Consider the following 12,920-nt stretch of genomic DNA (forward strand, 5'->3'; position numbering starts at 1 on the left):
GTGTGTGTGTGTGTGTGTGTGTGTGTGTGTGTGTGTGTGTGTGTGTAAGACAGAAAACTGAGAACTGAGAAAGGGATAGAGAGAAAGAGAGAGAGTAATTTTAGCAAAGTAATGTGCATGGGTACTGGTGGGTAATGCTACCCTAAATAACTTGGACTTCCACTGGCTGGCTTTTGTTCATAAAATGCTAATCCTCTCAGGTGCAGACCTATATAAAACATTGGGGATTAAAGTCTGCACAGAAATCTCAAATCTCTTCTGCTGCATAAGGTAAAGATATGTTTAAACTAACCAAAATTATTTTGAGGTTACTAACAAGGAGTCCTTTTCAGAACTTCCCAATTCTTTACTAAATACTAACATATGATATAGATCATATGATGTGTTGAGCTAATAATGAACACTAGGTAGATTACTGTAGTTATTTTCTAGGTTGCTTTTTGGGGAAAAAAATTAATGTCTCACGCCAACTATAATGATGGGGGAGGGGAGTCATTTCATTTCACAAGGAAAAATACTACCTGTTATTGGAGTGAAAACAGGTGTCCTTTTCTTGGATGCAAAATGAAGAAATGTCTAAATTTAATGCACAGAGTCCCGTGGTGCTGGGTGGGTGTCCTATAAAGAATGTTGTCTTGCCTGACTACTCTCTGGCTTTGAAGATGAGAATAAGTTAATACCGTTTGTGCAAAAGGCTTTGCACAGGTTATCTCACTTAATTCCTACGACCGTCATGTGAGGTCAGAATCACCATTATCTACATTTTCAACAAAATTAGTACATGGCAGAGCCAGCATTCAAATGCAGGGCCCTTCACCGCAGCGCTGAGACTTTCTCCCTGAAGATGCTCTGGGTACTCACCAACAACCAGTCAGCTGTCTTTTAGGGGAACAGTTAACTTCTGGAGTGGGGGGCACGTTGAAGAGAAGGAGCAAGTAAGTATCTGCAAGAGAAAAACAACTCCTTGAGTTGAAGAATTGGGGTAAATATTTGATTGTTTGATTCTAGAGCCGGTGAAAATGCTAAATTACCTTCCCAGGAACCTCACTGATTTGAAATCCTGTTGCACCTTAATGTGAGAGGCACATGACCCCTCCAGGTGTGGAATAGTTAGTAATGGTGTGGCTGGTTGCTATCCCCAGCTGGCCAAAACAATATGATGGGGCAACTCTGGTATATAAAAACAAATTAGGAAAATGATTTACATTTTGTAAGAAAAAAAAAAAAAAGACTAGAAAACGTCACTGTGACAACTAAGCATTATGAGTAATTTCAGGGCAAACTCAGCCAGAAAACCCACCGCTGAAGCAAGGCAGCTCAAGCCGTGTCCCACCTCATGATCAAGAACATAGATCCTGCAGCTGGACCTCCTGGGTTTGACTCCTGGCCCTGCCACTGGCCGGCTGCGTGCTCCTGGGCTGCTTTTGAATCTCTCTGTGCTTGAATTTCTCTCATCTGAGAAGAGGCATAATAATAGCATCCACTTCACAGGGTTTGTTGTGAGGATTAGATGAATCAATTCACTAAAAGCACAAGAACGGTGCTTGGCAAAAACACGCCAAGTCCCGCAGCGATGTCACGTGTTCTTGTTTGGAAGCTGATCAATGATCCCAACAGCCAGGTCCTGTTTTCTTAATCAGTAGAGTGTTCCTGAGCTGCACTAATCACTTTTGCTCTCCCGTTTCTCGCCCACAGCCCTAAGAGCTAGGTAGATATCATCCTTCCCTTTTTTGCTGATGAGGAAATGGTGTGGAGGGGATTAAGTGAGTTGCCAAGAGTAAGAGGGGGCAGCCAACCAGCCTCCTGGCTCTCAGCCCCCAGCGCTTTCTACTATCTTGCGCTAAAGGCTCAGATGAGAAGGGAGCAGCCCCGCATTTGGGGCAAATCCATGACGTCATTAGCCCTGGATCCACAAGGTACCCTTAAAGATATGTACGTCTGGATCAGACCTTCTTCATCGAGATTCAGTTCCAAAAGCTCTTAGAAATACACCTTAGACTGCAGCAAGGCAGCACCTGTCTGGCTACAGTGGCTCTGCTTTTGCATTTCTCCAGGCGATGGAAAGGTGGGGTGATGATGTGTCATGGTTTCCTTCCACTCTGCTCTGCAAAACCAGGATGGCAGCGCCCAGGGCGGCTGCTCTCCCCACCCCGCCCCCGCCCCGGGGAACTAAGCAGAAATGCAGGTGTTCTTTCCAGCTCAGCAGATGCTAAGGCGATAAGCTGCACCTTGCAGAGGCTCTGGGCGATTCAGACCCGGAGGAGCGCTCAGTCCAGGCCAGCTCTCTCCTCCCTGGCGGCTCTGGGATGGATGCGTGTCTGCGCTCAGGGCAGCAGCCCCAGTCCGTGGACGAGGCACCGAGACCCCCGGATGAGGAGGGTCTACAGACAGACGGCAGCAGCGGACCCCCGGGAGGTAACCTCCTTCCTCAGCTCCACATCTTCTCCCATCTTTTCCTGGGGATGGCATTTTGCAGTGAACCCCAGGCACAAGAATATCCATTTCCTTTTAACCCTTCATCTTTTTCTTATCATGATGCTTAGTAGAAAAATGCCTTTATGCACGCAGAAGCATGACACTAAAGGTAATCCCTATGTTTTTATTATTTACCTATCAAAGACCAAAACTTTGTTTTATCCAAATCTAAGAGGGTTAGATTTTTGTAACAAGAACTTTTAAAAGAGAAATGAAATCTAGATTCCTTCCTGCTTTTCGCCAAAATGTATTCCTGGCAGCTGCGTCCTTCAGTGGATCAGTGTAAAGTCAAGTGTACTTTCCCATTTTGACAACAGAACCCTTTAGTGTTGCTTTTCTGGGCAGGGAATCAGTAGTAAATAAACAACAGACATAATAAATGATGTCATAAGAGCCAAGATGTAACGTTCAAAACGTTAACAGTCAACAGTGGAAAATTATGTTCCAACTCTGTTAAACCAGGATGGTAATTCATTTTTCCTAAACTGTTTACATAAAAATGCAACTCTGCCTATCTTGAAAATCTGATGTCTCTAAAACTGTCAGACGAGCATAGATACAATAATTGAAAATCATGTGCAATCAACATAGATTTCTTTTATCTTTGTAGCGTGGAAAAATGGTCTTATGGAGGACATTTATATGCCCATGTTTCTTTACAATGTCGATCCAGAAAGTACAACCATCAGCTTACGATCTGTCATCTTGTGAAAGGATGAGCCACTTAAAATCAGCACATAGACTTTTCCTACAGTCTTGAGAGAAAAGTTAGCCTTTATTTGTGGTTATTTGTGGGAGGAAGGGAGGAAGGAACGGCCTGGGTGATATCGAGGGGATGGAAGCTGGCAGGAGGTGGCCTGGGTCCCTGACGGTCTGGCTGCTCCAGTGATGAGAGGCTCAGAGGTAAGGAGGACAGCCCGGCACCCACTCCTCATTCCAGATGGCCTGTACCAGCTCCTGCATTTCAGGAATTTTGCGAGCTGATTGTTAAACATGGCCATTGTTAAAATTTAAGTCATACAAACGTACAATGAAATGGATTATGTAAAAGGTAAAGGTATATGAAAAACTTAGGTAATAAATACTCACATCTCATCAGGAATTCTTTTCCTACATTTTACGATGACCTGTGCCCTTGAGGCTGTTGAGGGGTGTCGTATCCGTGTGGTAGAAACGCTTGTGGTGCTGAGCTGCTTCACCCCTTTCCCAGGGATGGCCACTGTGGGAGCGCTGTCACCATGGTGATGGCCAAATCCTGCACGTCAGTGCTTCCTCACCGCCCCCAGGCTGGTTGTTAAAGTTTCTGGGCACAAGATGGTCTGTTCCTCTACCTTCTTATTTTCTCTGAAACAGAACTCAGAGTCAGCCTGTCAGCCTATGGGAGAAGCTGGGTCCCCTTTGTTGAGTGATAAATTTCAGGTTCATGGTTTTAGATGTTGGTTGTTTCCCCTTATAAGAGGTGGGTGGGGACCAAAGGTCCTCTCCTCTCCCCACAGCCTCTCCTGGGGCACATGACAGGGAAGGATGACATCTCAGGACTTGGCCACTATCCATCAGCAGGTTCTTGCAAGCTCAAGGAAGCCCTGGGTTTCTGGAAGCTCGCCTTTGTGGTCAGGACAGAGAATTCTCCTTCCAGGAGATCAGAACCCATGGCTGAGAGCTGCAGGCGTCACGGTGCTAGTTTACAAACTGGTCATTTGGCCCACACTGTGGTCAAAGACCACTTGGATACTTTTTTGTAACATGCAACACAAATGAATTTCTGGAGGAACAACATGAAAAGAGGTACAAAGACATACACAATACAAGCTTTGGTTTTTCGCAATCAGATTCAACAGATATGGTCAAGTTGTTGTAAATGTTTCTAAGTGTTCACTCCACATTTCTGGACTCTTCTGGCTGTGACCCTGTTGCAAAGCGTTTGCAGAGCCGTGGCACAGAACCGTCCAGTGCGGGTGGAGATCGGTAGAACCTGACCTCTGAGGGGTGGACCCCTGATTAGGCTTCTTCAAAGGCCCCCTACCCTTCACCCTGCACTCACCCTGCACTCACCCTCACCTGCCTCCTTGAGTGCATATTTCTGGTTAGAGACCTTCAGATGTTCACTGAATGCTCCTTTCCACTAGTCCATCCCTGGTTACACATCCGCAGGCAGAGCTCAGGCAGCAAAGGCTGGTCTCATGCAAGTTCCCCCCCAGACTCCTCGCTGCCAACGCCTCTCCCCGAGGGTACCAGCAGCCCCCCGTCTTCTGCGCACGACCCCTCTGCGTGCTCAGGGTCCCCATTCTGATCTTATTACTCGCTGTTCTTTTTATGCTGAAACCCCCTGCGAAACCTTTGACATTCTGGGCTTCCATGATGTCAGCCCCGATCAGGTGCTCTTTTCCTCTCATTTTATATGACATCTGAGAGCTGCTTGAGTGGTCATGAGCGTAAAGGAGTATTTAAGGAAGAGTAATTTAATAGCTGGAGCTCATCTGACAACCTCCCCCAGGACTGCGGAGCTGGCTCGTCTTTGGGTGACCTGCACCTTTTGAGAAGCAGTTGTAGAAGGACTTAAGGAACATGTTCCAGCCAACATGTGGGAATGTTACATCACTTCAAGACCCAAAAATAGTCAGGTCCACGCTTGCCTCGGTCCTCCTTATGCAGATGGCTCATTCGTGCCATTCTGTGCGGTGGCCTAGCTTCCTCCTCTCACCAAAACAGAGGGAGGGATGGATCGACACCGCACTATCTGCTCCTAAATCGAGGGAAGGGCCCAGGGCATCCTTTGGCATTTCGTCGTATGATAAAAATGTCCCATAGAAATGTTATGTCCCTGTCACCCCATATCATTCAGTTTGGGCTAGTTTGCAGCCACTGTCACTGATGGCATTCCCCCCTCTGTTTCTGGAAGATTGTTCAGTCTCTTCCCGTCTGACTAACTGTACCGAGTGTAGATTTGCACTGGATCAACAAACAATGAAACCGATTTAATTTTCTGTCCCACAGATTCTAACAAGATAGAACCATCGCTTCAAAGCCTCCAGAAATTCGTTCCTATGAATTACGCCAGCTACACCCAGGAGTACTATTGGTTTGCAGGCAAGAGGATTGTCATTCAAGAATCGATCGAGAGTTACGGAGCGGTGGTGTGGCCAGGGGTGAGGGAGCTGTCACATTGGGGCGTCGGGGATTCTGGGGATGAGAACAGCAAATTTGTACAACTGTGGTGCCTTGGACGGCTTGCCACGTGCTCTAACGTTCTGTGCTTCTCAAATTGAGGGTCCAAGGATGCCCCCCCAGGGGTGTTGCTGGTGTACCTAGATGCTGCAGAAACACGGCATCTTTCCTAAAAACAACGATTTTCCTCTATGTTATGTTTCTTGAAACATTATTTTCCACATTAACATAAAGTTGAGTATATTGGGAAGTAGGATGAAAAATTCATATGAATTGTTAAAAAATCAGAAGAAAAGTCTTTAGAGTTTAGATTTTGTAGTGGCCACCTTTGGGCCTCTCCCACAGACCTTCGGGTATTCACTCGCCTTTTACAGTGCGGCCAGTCCAGTGGAAACGCTTAGGAAGTGGTGCTTCATCTCATGCTCTCCCTGCAGCAGTCCCCAGAGGATGGAGCTGAAATGGGGGAAAACACGGAATTCAGAGCCAGAAAACCTGCCATGTTCTGGCTGAGTGCACTGTTTCCCCTGGCACGGCGCAGTGCAGAACCAGGCTGGGACGATGGACCTCGGAGGCCAGCGCCTTCGTTCTTTCCACTGCAGAGGTTCTCAGCCTGTGCTTGGAGAGGCTCCAGATCAGAACTGCCCCACTGTTAGCTTAGATGGGAATCCTCCTGGGTTCTTGTTAAATGCAGACTCTGATTCAGGAGGTCAGGCTGGGGGAGGTGGACTGGGGCTGCATTTCTGACTCACTCCCGGGTGACGCAGACCTGCTGGCCCGCTGCGTGGCTGTGATCAGAGGTTCCCTGGAGCGCCCTTTGCAGTCTGGGTACCAGTGATGGGGGAGATGGAGCGGGGGGGCAGGGGAGGGACAGCCAAGGGCTCCAGGCTCTTAGAGCTGCCCCCTCACTGACCCCAGCCAAGGAAGCTCGATTTTTACCCGTTATGCTTAATATAAGTATGATTTCCTTCAGCTAAATGTTTTGCTTTGGCTTAACAAGTTTGAAACCAGCAAGCGACTCTCCACAGCTTCCTACTATATTTGCCAAACAGACACCCAGAGCTGGGTGATCAGAAATCAGGAGTGGAAAAAGATGATTTGTCCACTGGACTGTTTTATTCTTAATAAGGCCTCAGCCTTTCATGCACCAAACCCTGGCCCTTCTCGGGACCTCAGTTTCCTGAAGGCTGCAGAAGGATCCGTATCGTGTGGGGAAGCACCCTTTCCTTGTGCGACTTCAAGAGCAGCTGTGAGAGATGACTTTTCGGAGTTTGCTAATAGGACTAAGAAGCGGGGGAGTGTTTGCTGAAAGATGTAGCTGTTCCCGAGAGAAGATCCGTCCCCAGATGGCACCCACCGGGCCAGCCTGTCACAGGGCAGGGCCCTTCAGGAAGGACGCCTACAGCCACCCCTTCAGGAACTCCTCAGAGCACACGTCTTGGTGGCTCTGGGTGACACTTTTCCAAATCCTGAAATCCCACACAGTGAATAATGCTCCTTTCTCCTCAAGAACCAAAGAAGGCCTTTCCTCAAAACTCCCGCCCCCAGCTCTGGAGCTCCTTGCCATGGGCTGGATGCCGGTGCCACCCCGCACCCGTGCCGTCCCGCCTGTCCCCCTCTCACTCATCCTCCAGCGCCCAGGGCCCCTTGACGCCCCTTACCTCCCTACCGTGCCATTGGGAATTGGTTTCCGTCCTCCCCCCACCCCCGTCCCTGGCCCCCGAGTCCCTTGAGAGGAGCCGGGGAGGAAAGGGAGGGACCCACGTGCTCAGAGCTGCCACCAACCCTGGTGCAGGCCATCGTGAGTGCGGCTGTCTCATACTATCCAGGCCGCCCCCTACTCCAGCCTGGGCCCCAGACAGAAAGTGAGTCATAGCGAGCCCAGAGCACCTGCACGAAGACAAGGGCTAAAGGTGTGTGCAAACGAGAGCTTTCACGTTGCCTTTTCAGCGCAGGGTTGCAGGGTTCGCATTCCCAACTCCGGTAACGCTCTCACGCCTAGTAACTCTCCCCAGTCCCTCTAGTCCGAGACATCACCAGCCGACGCCCATTGGCTCACATGGGAAGGGACCTTGATTTTCTGTACAGAAATCGATCTAAATTTCTTCTTCTTTTTTTTTTTTTTACTGTGTAAAGGATGTAACCTCCTTGCTGCTACCCCCCAAAGTGTGGCCCGGTGGCACTGGCATTAGCTGGTGGCTTGTTAGAAATGCAGCCTTGAGCTCCATCAGCCCTACCACACGCAGCCAGGGCGTCTTTCACCAGGCGTCAGGTGACCTGCATGTGCGCTAGGGTTTGGGAAGCACTGCCCAGCCAGTCGAGTGTTTCTTAGATGAACTGCTTTAAGAGAAAAATTCCTACGCAGTTGTTCAGTGCAGCAGGCAAATTCCAGAGCAACCTGAACGTTGGTGGAGTCAGCAGGGAGGGGATGGAGCCGCTTACAGCGCAAGTCTTACAGCAGGTGGAGGCCCAAAATGACGTAAGCAAGGGCTTGCTGCCCTGCGGCCCCTCCTCTCCTGGTTCTGGAAGAGCTGAGCTGACCTTCCTATTCCTGGAGGCTGGTCAAGGGTCTTCTGATACAGGCGCTTTCACAAGTCTGTGTCTCTAGTTCCTCTGATGCATGTTACAGCGTGCATATTCCAGAGGTCAAAACACGCCGTTGCACGTATATTTTGATTCTTGTGAGCCCCCAGTAAGCTGAAACTCTTTAACATGTCTTTGAGTATTTAACTTGTGGTGGGGAACAGGGTCCTCGGTTTCCAGTGTCCAGGTGACAACTGTGAATGTTTTTCAGGCCATGGCTTTGTGCCAGTATTTGGAGGAACACGCAGAGGAACTCGGTCTTCAAGGAGCTAAGATGCTCGAAATCGGTGCTGGACCAGGCCTCGTTTCCATCGTGGCCAGTATTCTAGGTTTGTCTGTCTATTCTCGGCCTTGTTTCAAAAGATGGTTACGGTGACAACAGTGATAATAACCACTTAGTACTGTGTGACGGGCTGTGGTTTAGGTGCTTGGCCGTGATCGCACTCACTGAATCTACCCAGACGTCCAGGCTAGAATGACTGCTGTTATCCGGAGATAAGATAACTGTGCCTTAGAGGCTAACTCGTCCAATCCATTGATTATTACCACGTGAGAAAGTTGAAATTCTGAAGGTGTGACTCTTGAATTCCTGTTGTAAGCAGCTCTGTTATGCTGTCCCCTGCTTTTCAGTGCAACTATTAACAACTGATGTTTTGGAAAAAAAACAAAAAATAAGTGACTGAATCCAAGGTGAAGACAGATTTATACCCAAAATGCCAGTTGTGAGTCCTGGGAGCTGGGCAAGAGGCGGGTATGTCTGGCCTACTTCAGCCTACACTATTACGGATCTTCTTCTATCAAAACCAATCTGGAATTATGATTTTGTGAACCTTTATCACTAGCATTAAAATGCCTAAAAATTAACTTAATGCATTTAGTAGGTGGGACAGTCATTCAAATCAGATCATCCCTTAGGAAAGAAAACTAGGTGCTGACACCTCACGTAAGAGAAAACCAAAATCTTCAGATAAAGACAGTTTGGGAAGGAAAAACATTATAAATGATGACAGTAACCAAACGCTAAGAATCTTGGTATGTTTAGTTAATTATTCCGAAATCTCTCAAAACTGCACCGCCATTTAACTTAGTTTCTTAAAAGATGGGAACGTTATTCTATTTCAACGGTTCTTCACCAAAGGTGATTTTTGCCCCATGAAGGACATTTGGCAGTGTCGGGGGACATTTTTGATCAGCACAACTTGGGGTTTGGGTGGGGAGGTGCTACTTGCATCTTGTGGATGGAGACCAGGGACCCTGCTAAACATCTTACAGGGCACAGGGCAGGGTCCCCCAGCAGAATTATCCAGCCCATATGGACATAGGTGAGAAGGGCACTGGTCCAGGGCCAAGGTGAGAAGCCCAGTTCCATTTCTCCCTGAAAGTATGTGTACCCTGTTGCTGCCCAAATGTTCCAGGTAATTCGTACAAGTTTCCTCTTTCTCTCTTAGGAGCTCAAGTCACAGCAACGGATTTGCCTGACGTCCTAGGGAACCTTCAATACAATCTTTTAAGGAACACACTAAACCATACAGCACATCTGCCTGAAGTGAAAGAGCTGGTGTGGGGAGAGGGCCTGGAACAGAATTTCCCCAAGTCCACATGTTACTATGATTACTTGCTGGCTTCTGACGTGGTCTACCACCATTATTTCCTGGACAAGCTGCTTGCCACCATGGCGTACCTCTGCCAGCCGGGAACGGTGTTGCTTTGGGCAAACAAGTTCAGATTCAGCACCGATTATGAATTTTTAGATAAATTCAAGCAGGTTTTTGACACAACACTCTTGGCTGAATTTCAAGAGTCATCAATCAAACTTTTTAAAGGAGTGCTAAAATGGGACTAAATTAAACAAGATACCTTTCGAAACGTTAGTGTGTCTTTTGAACAGTGTTAGAAATTTTATAAGATTGCAAAGGTAGTGCACGGAAACAACTTGTATAACTAGAATAAACATAATATTACAGCAACTCTCCAAAGCAACCAGTTTAGGGTCATCTGCTTCATCTAAATATACACAAACAACATGAAAACATGAAAGTAGCTTTGTTGGCTTCTGAGAGTCTCAATTAAGTGTTAAATAAATTTTACACAGATAAATTAACAAACAAGTGGATTTCCCCTCGTTATTTCTGCTGGAAAGCATGGTTTTAAACCTGTCAATATACTTTTGTGACTTGCTTTTTGAAAATAAGCTTGACAGGGTCCGTGTATCTTAATCGGAAGAGTCTACTTTGTACAGATTTTAACAGTAGCAAAGGGAGAGGATAAAGAGTAATGGAAAACAAGTTCTAGGCTCTATACTGATTAAAACTGAAAAATTCGGAAACAGTGCTGGAATGAGAAAACGGATGTCACCTCAGGGGCCCAGAACTAGTGCTGAGCACACACTCTGCACCAGCCCTAGTGCTTCCTTCAGAAGTTAGTTATTTTATCCAGCTCTTCCTGTTGTTTTCAGTGGTGTGGTACAGACATTGGTCACCATAACCTGAAGTAGGAAAACTGTCCCGACTTTTAAAAGAATTTGAAAAAGAATAGATACAGGTATAACTGAATCACTTTGCTGTCCACCTGAAACTATCACAACACTGGTAATCAACTCTACTCCAGTATATAATAAAAAGTTAAAGAAAAAAAAGAATCCACTTTATAATATAAAAATAAAGAAATAAAGAACCATTTTGTCTCCTGTATCAATCACACAGAAACGTCATAGTTTTGCCGGGGATGGCTTCTCCTGGAACGTGTGTGTGGGCATGGAGGCACAGAATAATCTAGCCTGAAAGCAGGGCTGACAAGGCAGCTTGGCGTCACCGCCCCAGATCCCGGCATCACTCACCACGGGTACCACTGATGGACCAACCTTTCTAGGAATCACAGTTCAAAGCAGGCTTTGCCAGTCTGTGGCTGTATCTCTAATTTCCACAGCAAACTTAATCATCTTCATTCTGAAATTTCATTATCTGAGAAAGACTTACACCCCACTGAAAGAGAGAAGTAGTAATTACGGATAGAAAAGTCCTTGTTACAACAGAGAGCCGGATGTGGCTCATAGATTAAAAAAAAAAACAACAACTGCCTGTGAACTTTCACGATGCACTGCATGTCCTACTAAAAAGCGCTGTTATTCACCACCTCCCCCTGCAGACATGTACCTCACTCTACTGCTTCTCACTACCAGTCAGGACTGTGAGTACATCCAAAACCCACCATGAACTTAACTTCTCCTTCCACATTAAAAAATACAGCGGGAAATGCAACAATGGTGATTTTCTGGTATTTGAAGGATACCAGAATTTATTGTATCTTGACATAACTCAGAAGGTAGTACTTCAAAATCAATCTATTACTAGGAAGTTTCTAACCTTAAAATTACACTAAAATTGGATACTAAAAGGCATGTTCTAAAAAAAGGTGTCATTTCAGTGAAACTGGTAAAAGTTTTTGTCAGTGAAAAAGCACCTCCGAAAATTCTCTCCTCCGTTAAAGTCATGAGAAAACTGACAAAAATTCTCAGAAGCATGTAGCAATCTTAACCAAAGGCATGTAGCAATCTGAAGCATGTTCACTCAAAACGGCTGAACCTCAGCTAAGACAGCAGTGTGCTTTGTGACGTTTTCAATGGCCCTGTCCCCATGCCATCTCCCGCTCCATGGCAGCCTTGAAAACCAGCAGCCTGGCAATCCCTGGAGACTGTTCCCCAGAAAACACCACATGCAAGGCCGTCTTTGACTGGACTCAGATCTCTCGCAGGCTGAGAAGCCTTTCCCCAGGGGTTTGTCTAGAGGATTACAGGCAACTGTACAATTTTGTGGCTGCCTTAGATGATGGCTAACCATTGGGACTAATTAAAAAGCCTAAAGGGAAAGTCTGGGAAATGTCCAGAGGGGCTCAGAAAGCTGTCACATTCCTGGGTACCAGCCACGCACATCGCAGGGCTGAATGCATCCTCGGGGAGGACCTGGGGAGGACCCAAGTGCTCACCCCTGGCTGACCCTGAGGCTCTGTGCTGCAGGTAGTACTTACAGAGATGCCAAACCCGGTGGTAAAACACGTTCTCTAATTAACATCCAGCCAGCAGCACGACCCTGGGGAGCCACCCTACCCCTTCTGAGCATCTCAATTCCCTGACTGGATTGAACCTGTCCATGTGTAGGTGAAAGCATGTGTTTGTCAGAGAACATGCATGCAGTTGTTCATGGGTGCACTTCAGATGGCTCAGAAACTGTGCAAAATGTCTGCGTGCATATGTGCACTTTTTCATAAAGGGTCTAACGTCTTCATCAGATAAAGGAGCCAATTACTCAAAAAACAGTCACGAATGACTAAGACCAGATCTCTGGTAGGCCTTTTACAGTAGTAAATTCTAAGGGAAGATTTAAAAACCATACACACACAAACACATTTGCTATAAGACAGCAGAGGCCTTTTAATATTGTCTACATGTGCTTATTTTATGGAGGAAGGATGAAAGAAGTATAGTAGCCAGAGAGATAAAAATAAAAAATTAAACCTACACAAAAGTTAATCACATAATAAGATTCGGAAATATATTCAAATAATTGCAAGCCTATAAGAAACATTATAAATTATTTCATGTTGAATTTTTTGTCTATGGATTTAATGTATTATTCATTTCTGTTCTAACCCCAAATTTTATTTATGAAAAATTAAGACCAACTTTAAGAACCTTCAATATTCAC

General features: G+C 46.3%; 1 protein-coding gene and 1 long non-coding RNA gene across 2 annotated transcripts in view; one reads left to right on the forward strand and one right to left on the reverse strand.

Annotated features, from left to right (window-relative positions):
• Window positions 1-3,683, reverse strand: part of LOC114888291 — a 6,330-nt gene extending 2,647 nt beyond the window's left edge. The window contains exons 1-2 of the long non-coding RNA XR_003791751.1: window positions 3,565-3,683; window positions 862-943 (exon numbers count right to left, since the gene is read on the reverse strand). This is a non-coding gene — a long non-coding RNA (uncharacterized LOC114888291). The remainder of the gene's footprint in view (window positions 1-861; window positions 944-3,564) is intronic.
• On the forward strand, window positions 2,307-10,088 carry METTL21C (methyltransferase like 21C). Its single transcript, XM_029210365.1, has 4 exons — window positions 2,307-2,415; window positions 5,470-5,621; window positions 8,432-8,549; window positions 9,669-10,088. The coding sequence occupies exons 1-4, from the start codon at window positions 2,307-2,309 to the stop codon at window positions 10,061-10,063; spliced, it is 774 nt and encodes a 257-aa protein (XP_029066198.1). The 3' UTR covers window positions 10,064-10,088.
• The last annotated feature ends 2,832 nt before the right edge of the window (window positions 10,089-12,920 follow it).

Source organism: Monodon monoceros, unplaced genomic scaffold (genome assembly GCF_005190385.1).
Source record: "Monodon monoceros isolate NGI ecotype Baffin Bay Population unplaced genomic scaffold, NGI_Narwhal_1 Super_Scaffold_8, whole genome shotgun sequence".
NCBI lineage: Eukaryota > Metazoa > Chordata > Mammalia > Artiodactyla > Monodontidae > Monodon > Monodon monoceros.